Genomic DNA, 24,013 nt, shown 5'->3' with positions numbered 1-24,013 from the left:
TGGTAAATGAGACCCTTCTTTCTCTTTGGGATTTCTATTTGTTGAACAGAGCAAATGCTTCTTAGTCATCTGGTGTACACTATAACAACTGCACTAATGCTCTACATAGTAATGACTAACTGCTAGCTTGCTGAGATCTTGTGTCCTATGTCCTCTGGAATTAACCCATATTCCAGTGGTCAAATTTGAATTTTAAAACTAGTGTATATGTTGCTCAGTTATGCTTTCTGCTATGTCTTTGGGTACTTGTCATGAGGTTTCCATTTGTCACCTCAGACTTTTGTTTTGATTTTTCAGGAGTTCTCAAAGCTCTCAAGTAATTCTTCGTAGTTAACTTAGCAAGTGATTTCCTTATGGTTTCATTAATATGAAGTGGCGCAGTATAGAGTAATGTTGTAATGTCAAGTGAAATTTTCTTTCTCATCTGAATTCTTTCTTGTGTTGTAACTTGTAGACTGGATTGAAATTGATTTCAGCTTATCTCCCTGCCTGTTCCTCAACTCACCTTGTTCCCAATTACTCTGGGGAGTCTTTATATCCCTAAGCAATTCACTCTTTTGCTTGGCTTCTGCATGATCTCACACTGACTTCAAGTTGTGTTTTCTAGATGTCCTTGAGAACATGCTGGAGTCCCAGCAACGTGACTCCAGTGCCCCTGGGAGGTTCCACGTTGGCAGTGCAGAATCCATGCTGCACATCCGGCCTGGGGGATATACACCCCAGCGAGCGCTGATCAACCCATTTGCCCCATCCCGCATGCCCATGAAACTTACATCTAACAGGAGGCGCTGGATGCACACTTTTCCTGTGGGTAAGTCTGTTTCATAGCATATTAGATAACTAAGGATTTTTCCTTGTCCAGCAACAGGAGAACCAGTGTGAACTCTTGACTTGAAGTACTGTGACAGTGGTTGAAATTTATAGCCTTGATAAAGCAGAGATCCTTTTCTCTTGGAAGTACTGTCATCTGTTGGTGAACTTGCAGCATTCAATGCAGTGGAACAAGTGTAGATAGAGGCTGTTGATGTGAATCCTTGTAAGTAGGCCATGTAAAATGTTTAGAAGAATATTCTACTCTGCTGGCTTCAAGAGGTTCAAGTTCGCGAAGCTTTCCTGAACTTGCTTTCTTAATTTCCATTAGTTATTTACCTGTGGTGTTGACAAAAGGGGTACAAGTGAATGAATACAAACGAGAAATCAGGACAGATGAGATGATTAATGATCAAACTGTAATTGTGTAGGTCCATCAGGAGAAGCTATCCAGATCCATCATCAAACTCGTCAGAATATGGCAGAAATGCAGGGCAACGGGCAGCAGGATTTGACACATTCTTCTGCTGAACTGCTTGAGCTGGCTTACCACGAGGCAACTGGCAGGTGAGGTCCTCAGGAGGGATCAGAATGTTTAGACTTGGCATGAACACCCCTTTTCATTAAAGTTATGTGTGTGTTATAAAGTTCTATATATTTAAGGCAGTTATAGGCTGTGGTCTGTAAGTTGAATAATATATTGTGTCAGTGCCACATATGCAGCCTGTACTTTTATTTTGAGATGTAAAGCTCTTTTGGCGAGGCTGGAGATTGTTTATCTCTAATTTGGGGTAAGCAGTAGCTTATCACAGCTTGCAATACATGAACAATACAATGAATCATTCATGATCATTCAAAATTGCATTATAAGAGCCTGTGTCTTTAATTCTTGACTTCTTATCCCAATAATTGTGACCTTCATCCCAGAATAGAATGTTTTTTAGCACAGGGCATAGCTTTGTCTCACAGCAACTGTTGAGCATTTTCAGTCTTGTCCTTTCAGTCCTATCTTCCCCATGCTGTTAAGAAATGTGCAGCTATGATGAACATTAGGGGTGGATTGTAAGCGAATGTACCTATGTTCTTAAACTAGTTTGCTGTTAAAAAAACAAAACAAAACAAGCTTTTGCCAGTGTTGGGAGCTTATATTGACTGTTGGCTTTGAGAAGTGAGAAAGATCCCACCCCACTGTTGCTGGTTATAGCATGGGTGTGGGGAGGCTGGTTTTACAGTGAGAGTACTTAGATCCCTCATTTAATCTAGGCTATTTTTCAAGCTGCACAGTTCTCCAATCTCCAACTATTCTCTTACCTGTTTTTTATCTGATTATTCATTTTGTCCTTGCTTTTCATTATACTTAAATATTGTTTACATTTTGGTACCTTAGGCAACTTCAGAATTGTCTTTTTTTTTTTTTTTTTTTTTTTTTATCAGTAACTTAGGTATTTCTCCCCCTTTTCTTTCTTGAATGCTTGTAGAAATTCTTGTTACCTGTTGTTTCAGGATATCCAGGGTGAGTGAGGATCCTCTTGGTATCTTCTGCCTTTTTAAATATTAGGGATTTTTTTTTTCCCTGCTGTCTTCAAGCTATCTTTCAGGAAACTGCACAATCTAACTATTGTTGCATGCATGTTTTCTTTTGTAGGAAAATTGCTGTCCTATCTTACCCTTTGTATTATCCTTTGGAATACTCTAATCCCTTTGTGTGTTGCATAATTTTGAGATTATGTCATCCTAAAGTCTTTGTTCCATAGTTCTACAGTAAATAAGATGATTGCCTTCTCACTATTTCATAAGAACATCGTAGTGTGCTAAAATTTCTGGTCTTAACACCAGTATCTTCTGCTGTCATGTTCTTGATAATTCTCTGAATCTTTTTGTGGTCTCTGCGGATGACATACTCATCCAAAGCAATTTGCTCAGTCTGGAATGCTAGTTTTCTAGACCATGAAATCAGATTAAGTAAGTTTTGTTTTTCTCATAGGAGATGTATGAGTTCTCCACCATCCTGTGAAGATAGTGCATTGGTTATTGCTAGAGGCAAAGAACACAATATGGATAGACAGGGAATATTGCTACAGCTTTTTCAGTCCTGCTTTTTGTGCCTATTACCATCTCTGCAATTATCATTAGGAACATGGTTGCAAAGACTCAGCTGAGATGGCAGGCTGATTACTTATTTGTTATGTCAGTTCTCAGTAAAAGTATGGAATGGCATGAGTGTCGAAAAGTATCTGTGGTAAAATACAGGCTGCTTTGTTTTTCTCTAGACATACCAGTTCTCGGCATCCAGGTGACAGTGCCTCCTTCCTGGGCTTCAGTGGAACAGAAGAGTATTCAAATGGTCTGGCTGGCAGCAATGGTGCAGGTAACAAAACAGCGACTGAGCATTGTGTGGGGAGACAAAGCTCTCATTAACAGTGACATCTGTAAAGCAGCAGACCTATTATGCATGGTAAATTCTGGGATGCAGTGTTTTCTAGCATTTCTTGTTGTCTAGCAAAGCACTTTCTTCAGATTTTAAGCTCTTTGAACATAGCAGTGTTTATACCAAATGTTGTTGACAGCGCCCAAAGTATTTAATCACATTTTAAAGAGAAGACACATGTTTGTGCTTTCAGCTGAAGATTAATGCTCTTTCTTACCTTACCCAGGGGCCCGGATCAGTAGAAATTCTTAATAATTCTTTTGAATCGTGTAAGTGGAACAATATGCCACACTAGCATTCTCTTATGTTTTTTCAGCCTACCTTCTGATTTTATGGATGTGCTTTTTAAGCAGGACAAATGGAAGAGAATTTTGATCTTTTGTAATTTAGCATTCAACACTTCTGTTCTTTTTTCAAAACCAATTTGAAGAACTTTTTTTTTTTTTTTTAAATCATCCTTCAAATTATATTTGAATGAAAACAATAATGTTTTTCCCCTCTGCTCACGCTTTGCAGAGCTGTAAAGCTGTTTTGTTAGCAGAGTTAGTTTTTGTGTCTGTCTTGTCTTTTTTTCACGTAATTGTATTAAAAGTAATTTCTGTTTCATTGTTTCCTTCCGTGGGTTTTGTTTGAATACATTTCATTTCCATGCTTTACTTTTTCTGCCTTCCAGATGGCAATTGCCAGAGCAAAGTCTAAACTGTATTTCAGCTGCTGGATATAATTTGCACAACATAGATGTAGAGCATATCCTGGCAATAAACATACTTGCATTTTATAGAAGTCTTTCACGTCTGTAGTTTGGATATAAATCATGTATATGGTGGAAGATGTTCTGTGTCTGTCTTGGTGCAAGTTGTTATGAGCACCTTCCCTGACTAAACTCCCTCAGCCATCTGTAGCTGCCATAGTGTGACTCAGTGATCTGACTTATGTTTCTCCCTTATGGTTTGAGTCACATATGAAATGGAACAGGTTTTTTTATTTCCAAAAATATGATTTCTCAGTGAATCTCATTGGCTCTTCTCTGCTGCCCACAGCGTGTTTTGCTGCAACATGTGCTTCACAGTGAAAAATCACTGCATCTATTTACACTGACATTCTGTGTGTTGTCCCTATTGTCCAGCAGATGGTAGATGGTAGTTCAGAGCAAATAAATCTTGTTGCAATTCCCTAACTAGATGGCAGGTGGCATTAGTGGAGTTAGTGAAAGATGAATGGCAATTTGAGCCATCTCCTTTGCTGTTTTACTGGTATCATCATGGAAGCAGATAACCATCCTTTCTGTTAGTAAATGCTATTTAGAATAACAGGTATGGTGTTGATATCAATTCCCTGGATAAATCTATAAAAGTCAGTTTTATAAAAAATAAAATAAAAATAGCTCCTTTAAATGTTTAGAGGCCTCCCAAAGTTTGTGTTTTGATAAAAAGCTTTTCATGTCAGCTATTTTTCTTGTTGTCTCAGCTGCTCGTTTCCTCTTTTGTGCCACAACAGCTGTTTATACAGCTACATGGTGAAGCAGCTCAGTGAACTGATCCAACTGAAGAGTAACTTGGGTTTTTCTTTGTTGGATGGCTTGCTTGACTGTAATTGTACAAATACTGATGCAAATACAGCAGAAAAATGTGTAATTCTGTGCTTTAAGAAGTTATTCTTCTCTAACTTGTCTCTTGTTCATAAAACAGAGAAAACCAATCAAAATCATTATATCTTTGGGTTCTGAATATATTTAAAAGTTCTTTAGCTTCTGAGACTGAGATTAGCAAGTTGCCTTTTTATGGGTTCTCCTTTTCAAGATGTTACACCATTTTGGGCAGGTTGTTTTTTGCTTGTTTTAACCACTGAACATTTCTGATGAGATGTTCAATTTTTGTCCAAGATGTCTTTTTTCTCATTAGTTACCTTTGCGTTCTTTTTTGCTGTTCAGAACCCTGAGTTCTTTAAAGGCAGTGAACTATAATGTTCTTAAAATTGATGCATGCTTTTTATTTGTATTTGAAATGTAAGTAAAGTGCATAGTTGCTTAAAATAAAACACATTTTTCTTTCTTGTAGGGATGAATCTCAAGCCTCAGAATAAGGATTCATTGGAAGATGCTGTCTCTAATTCTCCAGATCCAAGTAAGAAGCAGGAAGGTTTGGAAAAGAGTTTTCATAGGTGTAAAGATAAGGAGAGAAAGGACATGGACATTTATAGAAGCGTAACGAGGTGGTAGGCAAGAAACTGAGAAGCCTTCTTGCCTTTTGGCAGGATTTTATTTTGCCCTGTAGTAATTGTCAGGATCTCCCTACATTGTGTGTCTCACTGATTGCAGTTCTACATCTCTTAAGAATATATGAAACTGATTGTTATAGTACATGTGAAATTCTTTTATTACTGGACACTATTGGGCAAAAAGTGAAACCTACTGAACTCTTATCTATCTCTCAATATGGAAAGCTTGATTGACACTAACTAATTGAAGCAGAAGTAGTACAGTTAGTTCTGTATTCGGTACTGTTTACTCAGAAATATGCACCTTCATCTAATACAGAAACAAGTGTGTGACACATTACAGCAGTCCTGTACAATGCTTTTGTGCAGTGCTCCTCCAATTAATGTTAACATCTTTATAGTATAATAACTGGGTAAGACTTCTGTGCGAAGAAGTAAAGAATTAGCAGTTAGCTGAGTGCCTTGTTACGGATTGTTTGAGGCAAGTTAAAATGTAATGAAATAGTGGACTGAAGATTTGATATAGTTTACTTAGCCTTCGCTTTTAAATGTCTAATTTTCAAGTGCTCTGTTGTTGGTTTTTTTTTGTTTGTTTGTTTGTTTTTTTTGTAATTTTGAATCAGCAACATAATTTCTAGAAAAGAGTGTGGAAAAGGATTGTTTTGAGAGTTACTATTTTTCTGGTCTTCCTATTCCCTCTCTCTGTCTTCTGGTTTTATAACTGTAAAAAAACCTCCCTTTTCCACTGTTGTATTATTCTGGAAAGAGGCTGGTCTGTCATTCTTTCTCTGCTCATCCCCAGCTCCTTCTGCAATTGTCTAGGATGCAAAGCTGGTCTGATTTTCTGGTTTAGATTTGAAATGTTCATCTTTTTTATTAATAATGTGTAAATGCACCTGACTTGCTGTAATTTTGGCAGGGCAGTGGCTATGTTGGTTCTAGCTTTCAATCAACAGAAAATTAAATGCATTAACGTTGAATGCTATTTGCATGATGGGATTGAATTAGCATGTGCACTGCATTGTTTAACAAACTCTGTCTCTTTCTCTCCCTCCCTTTTTCCTGTTTTACTTTTATTTTTCCTCCCCATTCTGCCTCCTTTTTGTCCCTGTTGTCTTTTTGCCAACTCCGTACTTGTCCTTCATTCTTTCTAACATTCCACTTCACACATTATTTTCATCTCCCACTGCACCCTGTTTTTTCATGGATGACCATATATGCCCCCATTGTCTTCCCCCAATGATGCAACGAGGCAGTTCTGACACTGTCTGCTCCCCCCGTAGTGCCAGGCTTCTGTTGTACAGTTGGAGTGGATTGGAAATCCCTCACTACTCCGGCATGTCTCCCTCTTACCACGGACTACTTCCCTGACCGTCAGAGTCTGCAGAATGATTACACTGAGGGTTGCTACGATCTCCTCCCAGAAGCTGACATTGACAGGTTTGGCCAGCACTTTTTTTTTTTTTATGAAGTACCTTGCATTGAGTCAAAAGTGTTTAAGGTGCAGTTGATAGGAGAGAAACACTTTGAAATTTATACAAGAGAAAGATGAGTTGGTTACATAACTGGCAGCAGAATACTTCAATTTTTCTCATTTCAGTGTTAACTTTGCACCTTTTCTGATGTTACCATATGACAGTATTATGTTCTATATCTTGTTAGAGATAGTTTATGTACAAAACTTGACTTCCCTTTTCATGCTCTGTTGTATTTTAATCAAAAAAAATCAACCTGGAGCTATCATCTTTGTTAATCTGTTTTCTGTGAAGTATTTTGGAAACTGGATGAACAAATGCACATGTACTTGTAGTACTTAAGGTGTTTATCGCCACTTTCAGGGTTATTTAGTTTAAAGAATCTTGGAGGAAAATAGCATTAGCGAGATAAATATAATTTCTTCTGTTGGAGGTCTCTGGTAACTGTTTTTCAACTGGTATTTTTTTCTTCCCTGAAGGTGTTTTATCTTTTTAAACATCTTTCAAATTTTCCATGATTGTTAAGACATCAGAAAGACTTGTGCATGTTGCTGGTTTGGGTGAACAAACCAAAATATTAGTCAGGGTGATTGAAGCACATAGGAAATAGTAAGATTAAAGACAAAACAGAAAAAAAGAAATGTCCCTTTGTAGCAGGAGGGCAAAGTTCAAGAGAGGAAGTAGTTGTAAGAGCATGGCATAGTGATGTCAAGTCTCTACTCATGCTTGCTGCTGGTTGGTGTTTGAACTGTCTTTTAATCTCTCTCAGCTCCAGACTTCCCGCTGTGGGAGAGGATGGAGTGTTGCCTGCACACCCCCAGTCCTGAGCTGTGCTGAACATTTACGAACTGCACTGAGATTCTCTGTAAAGTGCTATAAAAGGGATCAGTGATATATTTATTGGAAGTTTAACACTGGTTGTAAGCAAATCTTTTGGACTTTGTGTCTGTTCCTGGTTTAAAAACTGCTTTCAAAGGCGTTAATAACTATTGTCAGACAGCTTATCATCACCTGTTTTAAACAGAAGAGTCCCCACCCATTATTCTCTCCTCTTCCTGTAGGCTGGTTTTCACAGGCAGAGGGCTTCACTTGCACAGGGCCCAGGGCAGGGATAAATCCTCAATTAGGAAACACAGAGCTAAGAATAGGTGTGTGGTCAGCTTCCTTATTCTAGTCTCCTTCTTAACCTTTGTGTTCAGGAGAGATGAGGAAGGAGTGCAGATGACAGCCCAACAAGTGTTTGAGGAGTTCATTTGTCAGCGTCTCATGCAAGGCTATCAAATTATCGTGCAATCCAAACCACAGAAACCAGCCACAACTGTGCCACCCCCACTCAGCAGCAGTCCCCTTTACAGTCGAGGTGAGTGACTTGGGATTAAGAATTAAATCTGTTATCTTTCTGTCCTTCTGCCAAGGCCAGTAACCTCCACGACTTAGGCATAGATGCTCATTGAAGCCTTTGGTGGCAGACAGCCTGATCTGGGCTCAGCATAAACAATTAGCTTGCACCATGAAGGAACAGCTGCAGGGTTTCGGAAATGTAGTAAGAAATTGGCCTCATATTCATGATGGGGAACCCAAATTAAATATGTCTTGAGTGCAGTTTGGGTGAACACATCTTAAACATAATTCACATGATGACTGTAGGGCAGGCACATCTCTGTTGGAAGACAGACCCAAAACTCCAAAATGTAAGTATCTGAAAGTTAATCTAGAAGCATTTTCTGAACATTAAAATATCTGTGAAAGCAGTCTCAGATAGGCAAGTAAAGCTTTATTGTCCGTGAGTCAGCTAAACCTAGTTAAACTGCAGAGGAATGGAAGTGGGATGAGATGGTCTCACATTCAGTTGAAGGAATCTGGTTTACTGTTTGACTTCAGACTTTTTCTGGGTATTCTCCAGACAAGTGAGAGTGATACAGTGCTTATAGGGCAGAGAATACACACAAATGGGATGTAGTTGTTATTCACTGGTTTGGGAACGAGCAGAAAGGCTTCTCCTGTAGTGGTTAGTTCCAGAAATGAAGGACAGAGAGGGAAGGGAAAGTGGACCTGACCTCCCATTGTAGCCACCACTTTCTCAACACTTTGTGTTGTCTGTTCTCTAGTTGTCCTGCCCAGAGAAGATCTGTATTGGTGGTGTATGAATTGTGAATGCCTTTCTTTGGTTGTAATATTAGCAAATGTTGTTAACTGTGAGAACAGAAGACTAGTTGTGCATGTGTCCCATAAAAATGTGGACTGAAAGATGGCTTTTAGTTTGAGTTCAGAAACATGGTTCTAGAGTCTCTTTCTATAGATAGAGTTTGTTGACAAAGTTTTGACTAGTCCAGTAAGCTAAAAGGCTGTGTGTTTTGCTTCTTACAACTAGGTCTTGTATCAAGAAACCGGCCTGAGGAAGAAGATCAGTACTGGCTGAGCATGGGCCGTACTTTCCACAAAGTAACGTTAAAAGACAAAATAATTACTGTGACTCGATATCTGCCAAAGTGAGTATCTCTTTGGTTGAACTGTTCGCTAATGATAAGATGAGGGTGCTTTTCCAGCTGCCTGGACTTGAAAGATTGTAATATGTAGACTTCTTCCTTTTTAGAAGAAAGAGCAACACTGTCATAGATAATGCTGATGTTAAGGTTTGTGTTGTCTTTTTTAGGTATCCTTATGAATCTGCTCAGATAAACTACACTTACAGCTTGTGCCCCTCACACTCTGACTCTGAATTTGTCTCTTGCTGGGTAGAATTTTCCCACGAGAGACTAGAAGAGTATAAGTGGAATTACTTGGATCAGTATATCTGCTCTGCTGGTTCGGAGGATTTCAGGTGAGGTTTCCTTTTCCATCCAGGCTGTTCTGTGTCCTAATTTCCTCTTTTCCATTTTGACCTAAAATTTCTTCAACGAGTTCAACCTACAAATGCTCAGTACTCCAGGGAGAGTAACTGGCCTGCTTTCACTCGTATGCAGTTAACAGCTCTTACCTCTGTAGGAGTCTTACTCAGTGCAGCTTTTGCGTTATCCGATCTTTGATGCAAAGTCTGGATAGCAAAATTAAGCACAAACTTTTTTTTCTCTGCTACAAATGCAAAAAAATATGGGGGCATTTTGTACCCAAACGTGTTTTTCTTGGCTACTTACTCATTTCTGGATCTGACTCAAAACTTCCATTTAGTTTTGAATCTGATGGACGCTTGCTTTAATCCTAGGCCTAGCTTAACTGTAGCTCTACTTGCAAGCTATATGGAGCAGGAGGTCTTCTCATTAGTGGGATGCCTCCATTAGTGTCAATAGCTTTTTTGATACCTTCTCTGAGTGAGACCAGTGTTTGTGTCTGTTTATTTTTGGTTCTCAACCAAAATGCTTGCTGTTCTAATATTATACCTCTGACATCCCTTTTTCTTTGCTTGTTTTTGGAGGAAAAGCCTTTGTAGCCTACCTTTTACAGAAAACAAAATATATTCCCATGATACAGTTATTCCGAAGATGGCCTTGTTTTCTCACATTCACATTTTCTTTGATGTGTTGCAGTACTTCCTAGTGGTGTTCATTTTGCTGACCACTCCATTGCATGTCTGCCTCTAGTCACACAGGGGATAGCAGAATGAGATGTTTACTCTACTTGCTGAAATACACAGCTGATAGATAGATATGAAGGATTTTACAGTAAGTGAAATATCTAAGAAGCTGTACTGAACTATCATGTCTTCCACATTCCTTCCTTCAGCCTCATCGAATCACTGAAATTTTGGAGGACTCGCTTTCTCCTTCTGCCTGCCTGCATCAGTGCCACAAAGCGCATTATGGAAGGAGAAGTGCACTGTGATGTGTACGGAGATAAGCCCCGTTCTGATGAGGAAGAGTGGCAGCTCCTAGATGGATTCATTCGCTTTGTGGAAGGTTTGAACCGCATTCGTCGACGCCATCGATCTGATCGAATGATTCGAGTGAGTCAACTTTTAGTTGGGTGAGAAGCTGAAGGTGCCTTTGTCCTCTTTGTCATCCTTTTAGTTTCTCTGCGCAATCTAATGAAGTATTAGGAGAGAAACCTGAGACAACCCCAAGCAAGTTGGGGTAAATGTGCGTGTGTAATGTGTGCACCTGGCTATACAGCACAGTGCCATGCTGCCTGATACACTATTTCAAATCTGAAATGGTATGGCGATATTAGCACCTTACTGCTACTGAACTAATCAAATTAATTACATTTGCCAGAAATGGGTATATCATGCTGCTGAGGCTGGAACCAGAATTGGAACTCAGTGAGTTCCTTCTCACTAAGTGAGGCCACCTCTGCTGTACAGCATACCTGTGCCTTACCCAGCTGGTCTGCCCTTAGCACAAATCTGGTGCCATCTTTTTGCAAGAGTGCATCGCTTTGTGCAGTGGTTGTGGTTAGTCTGAATGCATTGCAGATTGTGATGCAGATCACTGGTGAAGAAAGACCTGTGAGGGAGTGAAGCTGGTAACTTTTCGTAGCTGAATTGGCTGTGTGTTGCAGGCTCAGGAAGAGGGTAGTGAAAAGAGAGCCATACGGGTGAGTTCTTGTTAAACAGTAGTTTTAAGAGGATCAGGAGAAATGGGTTAATGTGTATCAAATTCTCTTCAAATTCACACACTGAATGGGATGACTTATTTCAGAGCAAAACCATCGTATTACCAGAACAGTATCTGCTTTATTTTGATAATGGCATCCATACAAAACACCAGACTGGTCCACTTCTTGTGCACCTGTGGTTAGCTCCCTTTTAAAGTTTTCCTAATAAACCTCTGCTGATGTGGGGTATTGTGTTCTTGCTTATTAGTTAAGCCTAGTTTGACTAAGTCTGTGATTTTATTTTTCCTTTGTTAGAAAGGGTCTGCTATGAAAGGCTTGCAGATTGCTGGTCCAATTCCCACCCACTCTCTGGAGCAGTCTGGGCCTCCCATTGGGAAGAAGGGAACCTCAGCGCTCTCTGCTCTGCTGGAGATGGAAGCTAGTCAGAAGTGAGTCTGTACAATAAGGCTGTGTGAAGAGCTCTAAAATATCCTTACTACATATCTTCCACCTGAACTGGCTAAGGCAGACTGGGGGAACTTTGCATTGAAAAATGGGGTGGGAGATCTTGCTTCTTCACTAACCTTGTGGTAGAGATGGGGGCATACTGTGCTTTTCCAGCTACTTCATTCTGTTTCCATGATAGAACGATTACCAGAGACTGGGAAGGAACAAGGTGACTATAGAAGTTCACGTCTAGTAATTTAGAAGGAGTTCCTTTCAGTGTAGCATCTCAGTTCATCACATATAAGATTTCATCCCTTTCTGATTTGCTATTACAGTTATATCCATATAAGAGCTTAACTGGAATATGTGTGCACAGCATCAGTAGAGTAGGCTCAATATAAATATTTAGTAATTAATATAGCCTAAAGAAAATATCTTCTGTGTACTGATGACAGTTATTGAAATGCCTGTGAAACTTCTGAAATTCTTTTTCAGTACAGATCTAGAACAGTCCAAAGAAACTCAGAGTACTGATACCAGATATGCTGAAAACACAATTTTAAAACATTGCTGATACTTTAATAATTTTACTGGTAAGAAAACTGAGTAAGTTCAAGGGTTTGTGTTTATGTGGAGTAAGTAGTACTTAAAAAACATCGGATTGTCTCTGTGCTTCAGAGTGTGGTGAAGCAAACGGATGAAAATACAGTAATACCCATCTGCAACAGTTGCATTCAGACAGAAGCTGACAATGTTTGAATAAACTCTGGATTTCTGCCTTTGTTTTAGGACTCTGGGGGAGCAGCAAGCAGCAATGCTTTCTGGAAAGAGCTCAGGTCAGCCTTCAGATAGCGGGAGCATTGCTATCACACCAACCTATATGGACAGTCCTCGTAAGGTAAAGACTATGGTCTTTATGGTCTATTTTGACATAAGATTTTCTCAGATAAGAGAACTTCACATTCCTTTGTGTGTGAAGTCATAAAGAGAAGTTGGGGCACAACCATCCTTCAGTTCTTCATCACTGATGAAATCCCTGGCGTACTATCTCAGCATTTGTTTATGCTTTGCTAATTTAAATGGTATTTGGTAATTAGTCTATTTCTTTTTCTGGCAGCACACTTCGTTTCAGTCAGGGTTTCATTTTAGATTAAGTAGTATAGTGCAGCCTGTATCTACATGGTGGCTTTCCTTCAGAGCAGAGTTATGTTCTAGACCATGACTGTTGAAGCTCCAGTGGAATTCTAACAGCAGAAACTCCAATCGCTTGCTTCTGTTTAGAGGAGAGGATGTGTTCCTGGGCTATGAATTAGGTGTCATGCCTTCACTGGCTGGGCTCCAGGCTGGAGAAGACTGTCTTCCTGGAGCTTTCTTCAGTGGCTTAAAAAAAGGGCTGTGCTATTTCTCAGCCTTCCTGGCAACTGTCTTGAAAGGCAAAACTCCACCTCCCAGGTCCAACCAGAAATAATTGATAGTTTTTCTGTATTATGGTGTGGAGGTCTTTTCAGCAAGAGTAACAAGGAATTGAATGAAGATACTACTCTTAAAAGTATGACCAATCTTTGGGTGCAACAACTGAAGTATTGCAAAGGAAAAGTTTTCATATTCCCTGCTATCGGCTGTCTAGATAGTTAGCAATCTCTTTGAGAATTTTTCTCTAGCATCTAGTGTTTCAACCTCCAACCTTTTGTGCCACCATCAGGGATAAGTGTTGGAATATTCTGGAGACTGGAATACCAGTAATTGAAATGATAGAGTAACTGCAGTCATCTTTATAATAGGCATTGTTTGTTGAATGAGAGTATTTCCAAAACACGGGTGAGATCAGTAGCAGGTAATCTTTCACTTGGAAAAAGTAAGTGCAGAAATTGACTTTAAAGACATGTTTGCAAACTTTCAGATCATAATTCAGGCTTTGAATTTTCCTCTTCTGCCATTTTGGAAAATCATCTCATCAAACTTCCCTCTTTAAATACAGAAATTCTAAGTGTCTCTTTCTACCACTAAAACTGGTGAAAATTCCATGTAGGACACAGGACAGAAGGAATGCTACATGGAGTAGTTCTGCATTGCAGAGGAAAAAAAAAAGTCAAAATTGTCTCTCTTAGCAATGTCCAGATGTACTGGCACATTAGCATGCTAGAAACAATGTAGCAGGCCTTGTACTATTAGTAAATGCTATTGAAAAAAGTGCTCTTTCCTCTAATTTTAAAAGTAACTATGTTCAGAAACTTCTCTGAAGGGGTATCTGTACAATCTCTAAGAGTGCATTATTAATTGAAAGATTTCACGCTCTTGTGGTAAACACTCCTGTAAGTATTTACACATAAGGACTTGGAGGGAAGCAGTTGTGGTCTCCAAACTGATGGCTCTCACTTGTTGGAAAGGTTCCAGTGGAGAGGTAGCCTTACCAGGCAACTTTGTGCTCACTTGGAAACATCAACAAGTGTGTGCCTTGTGCCTCCAGGGCACACAATCCTCTTAGGGCCCATCAGAATGGGTATGCCTATTTGCTGTCTGGAGACTTGCAGTCCAAACACTGACAAATTGTCACAGCTGTGTGCTCTGTCGGCAGCCAAGGGAGTAAGGGCTTTTCGAAGATGCTGTTCAATGTTGGAGTTGTTCCAAAACAAAACTGAGCCACTGGCTCCACCTCGTCTCTGTTTCAGAGTATAACTGACCAGTCACTTCAGCCAGTTACTGGGCAATACACAGTGTTTTAATTCAATAAGTTAGCTTGATGCATAATCTGTTTGGGGAGTCTTGTCCTGATGGATACAGTTTGCCTGGCTCTCTTTCTGCACTGTGTAAATTGCCAGCTGTGTAACCCTGGCTTATGTACCAGGGTAAGCATCCTCTGAATTGCAATCTAGACAAAATATTTTGCCTAGGGAACAGAACAAAAAATTCCGAATAGAGAATTAAAATCTAGTCAAATTTCACTGTATTGTCTTGGATAAGAGAATCTTGACATACCTTTGAATAGCAGCAGGGGATGAATTCATCCAGGGTTCGTAAGTAGGCAGGAAACATATAGCATAGGCAGTGCCTGTTTAATTTTGCATGAAGTATTAGACACAGTGTTGGAAAGATCGTTGTGATGGATTTTTCTTCCCTTTCCGTTGCACCGTACGAGACCTGCATTTGACAGGAAGAGTATGCTTCCTGAAAAGAGTTTCTTTGCTTCTCCCTCTGTATCATTTGAATGACTGTCAGACTAGAAAAAAGTTGGCCTTCTTTGAATACGTCATTGCACATGGTTCTGCAATTTTCTATATCAATGTTCAGCTTTGCATTTGGGGTGAAAACCCACTTACTTTAGAGCCCAAGTCTTTCTCATATAAAGTGTGGAGGGAAGGCCATGGTTTTGAATTGGCTTCTGATCGGTGTGGTTTTCAAAACTTCAGAAAAGCATCTGTGCTAAGGAAGAATGATATCTTGGTACAGAGAGAGAAAGCAAGGTTACGTGTGTAACTCCTGATTCTCTGCACTCTGGTGTACCTGACATTCTTGGTCTGTTTAGGATTTGCATTCTCCGCTTGCTTTCTCTCTGTGGTCATTTCATACTTGCACAACCTTGTATTTGCTTTTGTTCATCTCCTTGTTCCTGTTGCCATTAATGGGGCGACTTCCTCTGATGCCTTCAGGATGGGGCCTTCTTTATGGATTTTGTTCGCAGCCCACGCACAACATCAACCTTCTACTCACAGGTTAGTTTTGAATGGAGTCTTGTCATCTCTGGCTTTTGGACTGAGGCAATGGAGAGCGTTAGTTGTCCTGAGCTTGCAACTTGGGGACCCTGTGCTAGTTTTCAGATCTGCTTGTTGAAAGGGAGATGCACAGCATTAAAAGAACACAGTGACTGTTGGTGGAGGATGTGACTTTCCTTCTACCAATTAGTGTTTTTGGTGTGCTTTGGATATTCATGTGCCCTGCATTACTGTCCTTTGCAGTACTGTCTTGTCAACTACTGAAGCTTCTCTTTTTTGTGTTTCAGTAAGTACTGTTTTTCAACTTCCCTTGCTAAACTAAGTGATGACAGCTTACTTACCTCATTCTCATGCAAATTTCTTGTGTGGTATTTGACTGACAGGTGGCTTTGAGGAGGTCAAATCAAATCGAATTGTGTCCTTGGGTCCTTAAACAACTGAGGGCTGAAAACACAATTTTTGTCTTGGTTTAAACGAGCCGTTATGACAGAAGCTGTTTATATGCTTAACACCAGTTAAAAGTTACCAATAATGCAGTGTAAATGTAAAAAAATACTGCTGGTTGAAGTGAGCTCTGAGGAGGGAGAGTGGCTTTAGCTGGATGTAGGGACTGCAGATTCCATGTAAGCATTTGCCCTTTTTGGCTGCCCAAGAAGCGAGTGTGAGAGATCACTGGGATGTGAGAAAAGGAATGACTAAATGACTCTGGTCTGGCTATCAGACCTGTAAGTCAAACTACCAGGCTTGTGATTTTTAGCTGTGCATGTGCTGTGGATTCATCATGGCAGATCAGCCCTCATATTTACACCAACTTGAGTTGCTAAGTTACTCTGCTGTTCATGTTCCTCTCCCCCACCTCTCTAGCTTTTATATAATATGCCTTTCCCAAGCCATACGTGTTAATGACAGATGGCAATTACAGACTGTACTTTGTGAATCTTTCATGTTCTTTCTGAAATGATTTTATGTTAATTTTTTGAACTATTCAGTCTACCATGGAATAGTGCAACCGTTCCTGCGGGAGGAAAATGTTCTTGTTGTCTCAGTGACACAGGTGTGGGTGGGTGCCAACCAGCCTCCTGGTACTACCCTAAGAAAGGAAGGAAGATGAGCTGATTTTGTGCATTATGAAACTTGTATTCTGTGTGTTACATTTGCATATTTTTCTCAGAGTTGGAGTTGAAACTATTTTCTCTAACTGCTTACTACTTTCTCGTAGTGACTAAGTTTCCTGTTCTGTCCATTGCATGTTTATAATGACACTTATTCATTCAAGTTTAAAATGTCAGGTTAGGACTAGCATTGCTAGTTCTGTTGCGGGGTTGGTGATCCTCGTTTTTACTGGGGCCACTATGGAATACTGATGTGATGAATTTTGTGTTTGTCAGTAGCTCTGTAGTGATAACAGAAGTACGAATGCATTTATCCTTTCTGTATATGCTCGTGCTTGCTTTATAGTGGTGCTTGTCATTAACAGACTTAAGCTGAGGTGAAGACTGGGGGGAAAGGTAGAAAAGAAATGGGGAAAAGATTACATCATAAACTTCATAAATGTGTTGCTATGTTTACTTCTTGCAGGTCTCTATAGATCAATCAGTTCCTGCAACCACAGATGGTAACACCTTGATAAACACAGGGCAGTCAGCTGACAGGGGCAACGCTCAGAACTTGGGAAGTTCCCAGAACGTAGCAGACCCAGGATATGTCACAGCTGGCACTGCAGAGGGCGGGTGAGAAGAGCACAGCAGTGCTAAACTGCAGTTCTGTTCAGTACATTCCCCTTTCTGGTGTTGAGGAATGGGCACTTAAATGGGAACCTGAGAACAAGATGTGCTGTGTCTGTCAGCACTATAAGGCACTTGTCACAAGACCTTGCTGCAGCATTTTTGCTTGCAGAAAGAGCAGTAGTAAAAATAAGCCTTGCAACCCAGTTTTCCAGAATTAAATCAACACAAGGCCTGATTTCTCCACCCCCAAGAAAGATCTTCATTCTTCCAGAAATGAAGAATGAAGAAATTCCATATCTGAAATCTGTTAGCATAAGACCAAAATTGATAGCTGTCTTCTGTCTGTTTAGCAAAAGGGGGCCCTGCGGGCCTAATGAGATGTAGTAGGTTGATGAAATCCAGGAGGTTCCAACCTGGAGGCGAGACACCGGGGAGGAAGCAATATTAAAAATAAACTATATTAGCACCTGCTTCCTGCGGTTGTATATTACAGTGTGTTTTTTTTTTTTTTTTACAAAGGCAACTTCAGAATATTTGCTGTCATATGGCTTCATCCCGTATGTGTGAATTGGGTCAGTATAGCAATGACCTTACAACCTCAAGGGAAGAAAATGGATTAATGCCTCTTTCTTGTCCCTATTAAGATAAAAAAGGAAACAAATGTGGTGGCAAAGTCATTGTTCCGAAGAGAGAGTATTTTTCTGAAGTGCACATATTTGAACAAATCTAGCAGCTGCCATGGTTTTTGAACATGCTTTTGTTTATTTCCCAGCTCCCAACAGTGTTCAGCAAGCTCTCTGACTTCCTCCTCCACCTTGATAGAGATTCTTGAAGCCATGAAACATCCCACGTAAGTTGTTTGTTTGTTTGTTTTTGTTTTTAATCTAAATAGGTTTAACATCTGTCTGGAAGTTTTGTAAGAGGAATATGAGGCATGGAGTCACTTAGAAGAGAGCCCCTGTCAGCTATGGAAGAGTTACTTCAGCTTCATTTTGTTACTCAATTCCAGTCTCTCCAGCATGGAACTTTATAGGCATCGTGGTACTAGTAGTGCAGCAGAGACTTTAATTGTTAGAATCCTAGTCTTGCCAAAGCAAGAATTCTTAGTGAGAGTAACACTGAAATGCTGTTGATGTCAGCCCTTTGTCTTATCAGAAACTAATGATATTTTACTTTGGAGGCATCATGCACTTCTTGTCCTGTATCTTTATCCCTTTTTTTTTTTTTTTTTTTTTTTCCTAACAGTGATTTTTGTTTTTGTAACTTACAAGAATTGTTAAGCAGGCTGTTAACATGTTTGACTTGCTGTGATTCAGCACAGGGATACAACTGCTCTCTGAACAGAAGGGCCTCTCGCCGTACTGTTTCATCAGTGCAGAAGTTGTACACTGGCTGGTGAATAATGTGGAAGGTGTGCAAACGCAAGCCATGGCGATTGACATAATGCAGGTAAGGGAACTCTCATGGGGTGTAGGGAGGGCTAAAAATACCCTGCTCTGTGAAGAAAGTAGAACCGTAGAGGAAAGCATAGCAATAATTCTTGTTTCTCATTAAAATCCTCTTGTTGATAGGTATTGAAAAATGTGTTCAACAGAATGTGAGGTCATGAAGACGACGCAGAAAATAACTTCTATCACCAAAATTTTCTACACCTCGTAGATGCTAGATATTAGTTCGTGGTGGAAATTACAATAAATGTGCATTCCGTAGTGCTACTTGATTTATATCCTAGCAAAATCATTTTTTCTTGAATAGTTTGAAGTTTTTGGATTCCCTATCACAAAACTGCAACATGTTCTTTGGTAGTAATATGCAAGTGGAAAAATAATATATACATGGTGACGGTTCTGCATAAATCTTCATTTAGCTACTAGTTACCACAAACTCTCCATTGGGTAAGAACGACAAGGCACTAATGTGATTTTTAGTTTGTTAGGTTTTTCTTCTGGTAATCAGTTTGGGGAATGAAATTCTTCGTAAATGGATCATATATAAGCAGCATATAACCTCTCTCTTATGGATGCTGAAGTATACACACTGTATGTGCAAGATAAACTGCTCGTGTCTGTGAATTTTTTTCTCTGAACTGTGTTATTGCAGATGGTTGGAAGTGTTCTGATGTTCATTCTTCTAATGAGATCCCATATCAATTAGCAAAGAACCTAGAATGTTTCTGACCTCTTACCTTCCTATAAATCCATCTATATAACCAGAGCAGTGTGAAGGAGGAAGGCAGACAACTGTGGAAAGTTCAAGTAAGATTTCTCCAGGAGTTAAGGGCTTGCTACATTTACTGATAATCAAGAGATAACATTGATGGTATTCTCCTGAGGCACATATCTGGACAAAAAGATACCAAAAAAAATCCGTGATTTCCTAATGTGCTCTAGTACCCTTTTATGTAACTGAAAGAATGACTTCTCCTTTTCCATTGTGTTGTTCTGTTCTTTTTTTTTGTTGTTCAGAAAATGCTAGAAGAGCAGCTGATTGTCCATGCATCCGGAGAAGCTTTACGAACCTTTATTTATGGCTTTTATTTTTACAAGATTGTTGTGGACAAAGAACCTGACCGAGGTCAGAATTGTGTTACAAGATGTTCCTCATTACTACTTTGCATAATTGCTAGTTTTACTTGATTCTTACGGGTGCTGCAGCAGAAATGCACTTTGGGATCAACCAAAAACAGTACTCTAAAGAGTATCAAGGATGTTTAGACTTCAGGAATATTATTTAAAAAGAAAAAAATATATAGACATGACCTATTTTTTTTTCCTTCCCTATTTTTAGAAAGAGCAACTTCTCTTTCTTGATCTTGAGTACTTGTTTCTAACAGTCATCTGTCCTTCCCCTTGCTTTTTGTTCAGTGGGCATGCAGCAGCCTGCCATGTGGCACACAGCTGCTATGGATGACTTCTCCGCCTTCCAGAGGAAATGGTTTGAGGTGGCGTTTGTGGCAGAAGAGCTCCTGCACTCGGAAATCCCAGCGTTTTTCCTGCCCTGGCTGCCCAGCCGCCCAGCCTCCTATGCAAGTAGGCACAGTTCCTTTAGCCGCAGTTTCGGAGGACGGAGCCAGGCAGCTGCACTATTAGGTAGATGCACAGCACAGGTGACAGCTGGGGAAGTTCAAGGGGATAGTTTGAAGGGGGAAGAGCAGCCAGCCAAGGGTATGATCTCACGTGGACCAGCAATAAAGCTGCAAATTTCATGCTGGCCTTGCATGCGTCTTGTAAACTTTACCTGTTTACTAGCTGGTAAACTTGTTCTTATGGATTTGAGGTGTGTTTCACTGGCTGAGCAGGACAATTTTGCTTCTGAGTAGTGGACTTTAAAAATAAATAAATAAATTGTTACTCCTGAATCTCCCTACCATGTCGTCATCTCTGAATTCTGCAGGGTGACAGTAACCTGTCTCTTTGTAGGTCCAGACAGATTGTTCACAGCCTGTGATGAGCATGGAGGGATAAGTTGTGAGAACAGCAGAGCAAGCAAACTGTACCTAAAATTACATGTTTAATTGCTTCGCATTGGAAAGTCCCAGTGATATCCAGATGTGTTAGAGAAACTTTCTGTGATGCAGTGCTGAAGGATTCTTGACTAGTCTGAATCATTTATAGACAGACTCCTTATATTAAAGCCTGGGAAGCTGAGCTACAAATGATCCCTGCACTGTGGAAGCAGTAGGGCTTGCATATCAAAGATAATGATGCTGCTGGACAAGTTACCATTGTAATATTTGAAATTTTATAATGTGTGAAGCATAACACTACCACAGCCTGTGAAACATACTGGGTGCATGTTTGACTCTGTTGCTTTGTCATCTTTTTGTTGCATTTCTAGGCCAGCCTGAGTCACTTGCTGTTGTTTCCCTTTCACTGTTTAAAATTACCAGAAAAATCATTGCTATGGAACTGCAGCTTCAGATTTATTTAGATACATCTTTTAAAGGCCTATTGCTTTTAGGGATAAACAGAAAATTCTGCTATTCTCTTGTTTTGTGTATTTGACCTTCTGAAGAGAAGTGATATATTGCTTGTGCAGTATCTCTTAAATCTGAAGTTACAATAATCCTTGTGTATTTCTGAAAGCCTTGTTTGAAGAGGGGCAGCATCAGAAGTGGGAAAGTATTAAGGATAGGAATTCTGAACTAATGGTTAATTCCCTGAAGCCAACATTTGCAGGATATTTTTCCTTGTCACACGATAAATCTGTTGCCTTGGCCAGTATCCAACCTTATTAGCTCAACGATTGGCTGGAGCCAAAGCCTTAAACATAGGCTGGCATCCGAAAGCATTGTGGAGGCTGGAGGGCTTGGGCCAGATCCTGCTCCTGCTTTAATCTTTTGCTTCTTAGGCCAAGAAAACCACTTCACTTTTCTATGTCTGTCCCTCCTTTGTGAGATGAGAAGTTTGAGACTAAGTAAGCTTGCACCTGGGGAAGTGGGTAAAGACTGAAAGGTGCCTCTCACCTTTTCTTTACCAGTGTATTCCCACAGCATGTGTCATAGTACACACCTGCATAGCCCTCCTTTCATTTTGGTTGTAATTATGTCCATACTGCTGTTTAACTAATTTGCAGTCCTTGAATGAATGAAAAATGCCTCCAGTTTGCTCACATTGTTATTCCAGGAATAACAGTGTCTTGGAGGAAAGCCCAGTGTGGAACTTTTTTCTTACAAAGGGAACTGGTTTAGCTGATGTTTCTGTGCTGTCCCTCTTCAAAATAGTATTCCAAAAAAAACTTTACCAGCTCATCTGAGGCAACGAGCTTTACTAAACCCAGATGACCTCTGGTCCACGTGACTTCATTTGTTCCTCTCTTGGCTTTGATTTGGTTGTGGTTTTTATTTCTTCCCCTCCCCACCTTCCCTAAATGTCAGGCTGTGACATAAAATTGCATGCAAGCATTGGGAGCTCTGGAACAAGCTCCATGCATCTCTTAAAATCTGTATCCCTCCCAATTCCCCTATTATGGCCCAGTGATTGTCCCCTTTCCCTTCTCAGTGGAAGTCTGACCTGTGATACACCTAATCTTGTCCCTTTTGATTTATAGCAATGCATGCACTAGCAATTGTAGTCATGTATGTAGTGTAGTCTGTGACTGGAGAATAACCTGCCTGCTCCTCTCCAATGTACTCAATAAATCATTAGTTAAATACAAGTCAATTAGATAGTACAAGTCAATTGGAAAGCAGGTGAGTTCTCTTAAAATCAGATCGTTGGAAGCTGGGGTGTTTTTTCTATCAAAATCAATTTGATTTTAATCTGAAGCTTTTAAATTCAGAGATCTGTGGATATTTCTCTTCAGTTTGTAAGGTCTTTTTGATTAGTTCACCTGGCTGGACTGTCTTCCTGTTGCTTTGCCTGTGAACTACAGCTGCAGGCAAGGTGGAGAAACAGACTCCAGCCCTAATGGGGAAGTTCCATTATCTGGAAAAAGGAACCGTCTAAGGGAGCAGGGAGCTCATTCTTCACAGTGTGCTAGTTCAGACACACTGGACTGTGGTGTTATCACTGACCTTTTAGCTAATGACTGCCATCTACCTGACTAAGCTGCTTTTGCTTTACAGCTTTTGGGATGTTGCTTTCCAACATCTCAAAATGGGTATCATACTTCATTACAGAACTGGCACTGTGATCTTCTATTTCGCATTGATAACCCACTGAAAAGGGGCAAGAAGAAGAGAATCACGAGATGCTGGTCTGTCTGACTGTATCAGACAAACTCAGAAATGATAAATTTCCCAAAGACAAATGGGAACTTTTTAAAAAACAAAACTGAGTGACGTTCTTCCGTTTTACTTACTCTTTTGGGGATTTTTTTCTTCTAAGCTGCAGTAATGACAATATAAAGATTTGCTTTTAACCTTGAAAACTGTCTCCAGACAAGGTGCCATAGATCCATCTACCTTGAGGAAGAACTTCAACCATTTTTAATGCCATTAAGCAATTCAATGATACAGTCATTTAAAAGCACACCATATAAAAGGGTGCACATCTGTGTCTATTTAAGTAAGAAATAGCAATGTCCATCTGTCATGTGTAGATTTAAAAAAAAATATAAATAAGCAAAGTTTTTTCAATAGTTGTATTGCTGCCCTTTGTTTTCTGGCAGTTTTTAGTATTATAGAAATATTAAATTATTCTCTTATATGAAGAAAAGTTAAATGTGACGACAATGGTTCGTAGCAGGACTAAAAGTCAGGACATGTGCATTCTGTCCCTGACCTTGCATTACGCTGTATGACGCCAGACAGGTCACTTCCACTTCCTTTGCTTTTGTTACTCTTTTTGCCTGATACCTGAGATTTTCTTTCACTGAGGTGCTGGGGTGTAGGGCGCAAAGGGAGCTGGATCTTGGGCACTATCCCAGCACTTGCTGCAAAGCAACAGAAAGTATTGCAGTGACTCTAACACTGCTGCATGAGTCTTGGCTGACTTCTCTTGCTTTTAGAAAAACTGTTGGATATGCAGTTTTACCAGTGCGGTAACACGGGATATTGATATGGGATTAAAGAAACAAGAAGTTGAATTTCTAATCTTCTATACCTATGGAAAGTCCTGGAATGCTCCTGCCCTGGTTGACAGCACCCTGTTGTGATTTCTGGTGGGGGCACACAGAAATACAGAAGCCAAAATGTGGGTATGAAGGAGATGGTGTTGCCTAGACATT

General features: G+C 39.9%; 1 protein-coding gene across 10 annotated transcripts in view; it reads left to right on the top strand.

Moving 5' to 3' along the window:
- DEPDC5 (DEP domain containing 5, GATOR1 subcomplex subunit) overlaps window positions 1–24,013 on the top strand; it is a 47,769-nt gene that overhangs the window by 18,251 nt on the left and 5,505 nt on the right. For 5 of the 10 annotated variants that reach the window (XM_084538610.1, XM_084538605.1, XM_084538607.1 and 2 more), the window contains exons 22-38: window positions 608–811; window positions 1,242–1,377; window positions 3,081–3,178; window positions 5,296–5,361; window positions 6,712–6,895; window positions 8,130–8,290; window positions 9,302–9,419; window positions 9,584–9,751; window positions 10,651–10,870; window positions 11,776–11,909; window positions 12,697–12,805; window positions 15,555–15,617; window positions 17,196–17,347; window positions 18,117–18,194; window positions 18,661–18,793; window positions 19,810–19,918; window positions 20,209–20,433. In XM_084538610.1, coding sequence (XP_084394736.1) covers window positions 608–811; window positions 1,242–1,377; window positions 3,081–3,178; window positions 5,296–5,361; window positions 6,712–6,895; window positions 8,130–8,290; window positions 9,302–9,419; window positions 9,584–9,751; window positions 10,651–10,870; window positions 11,776–11,909; window positions 12,697–12,805; window positions 15,555–15,617; window positions 17,196–17,347; window positions 18,117–18,194; window positions 18,661–18,793; window positions 19,810–19,918; window positions 20,209–20,433 — 2,358 coding nt within the window. The remainder of the gene's footprint in view (window positions 1–607; window positions 812–1,241; window positions 1,378–3,080; window positions 3,179–5,295; window positions 5,362–6,711; window positions 6,896–8,129; window positions 8,291–9,301; window positions 9,420–9,583; window positions 9,752–10,650; window positions 10,871–11,775; window positions 11,910–12,696; window positions 12,806–15,554; window positions 15,618–17,195; window positions 17,348–18,116; window positions 18,195–18,660; window positions 18,794–19,809; window positions 19,919–20,208; window positions 20,434–24,013) is intronic. The other 5 variants (XM_084538612.1, XM_084538611.1, XM_084538606.1 and 2 more) reach the window with 3 other exon arrangements.

This window comes from Aythya ferina, assembly GCF_964211825.1.
Source record: "Aythya ferina genome assembly, chromosome: 17".
Classification (NCBI taxonomy): Eukaryota; Metazoa; Chordata; class Aves; order Anseriformes; family Anatidae; genus Aythya; species Aythya ferina.
Note: the sequence above shows the minus strand (reverse complement) of the source record. Positions and strands in the feature narration are given on the sequence as shown.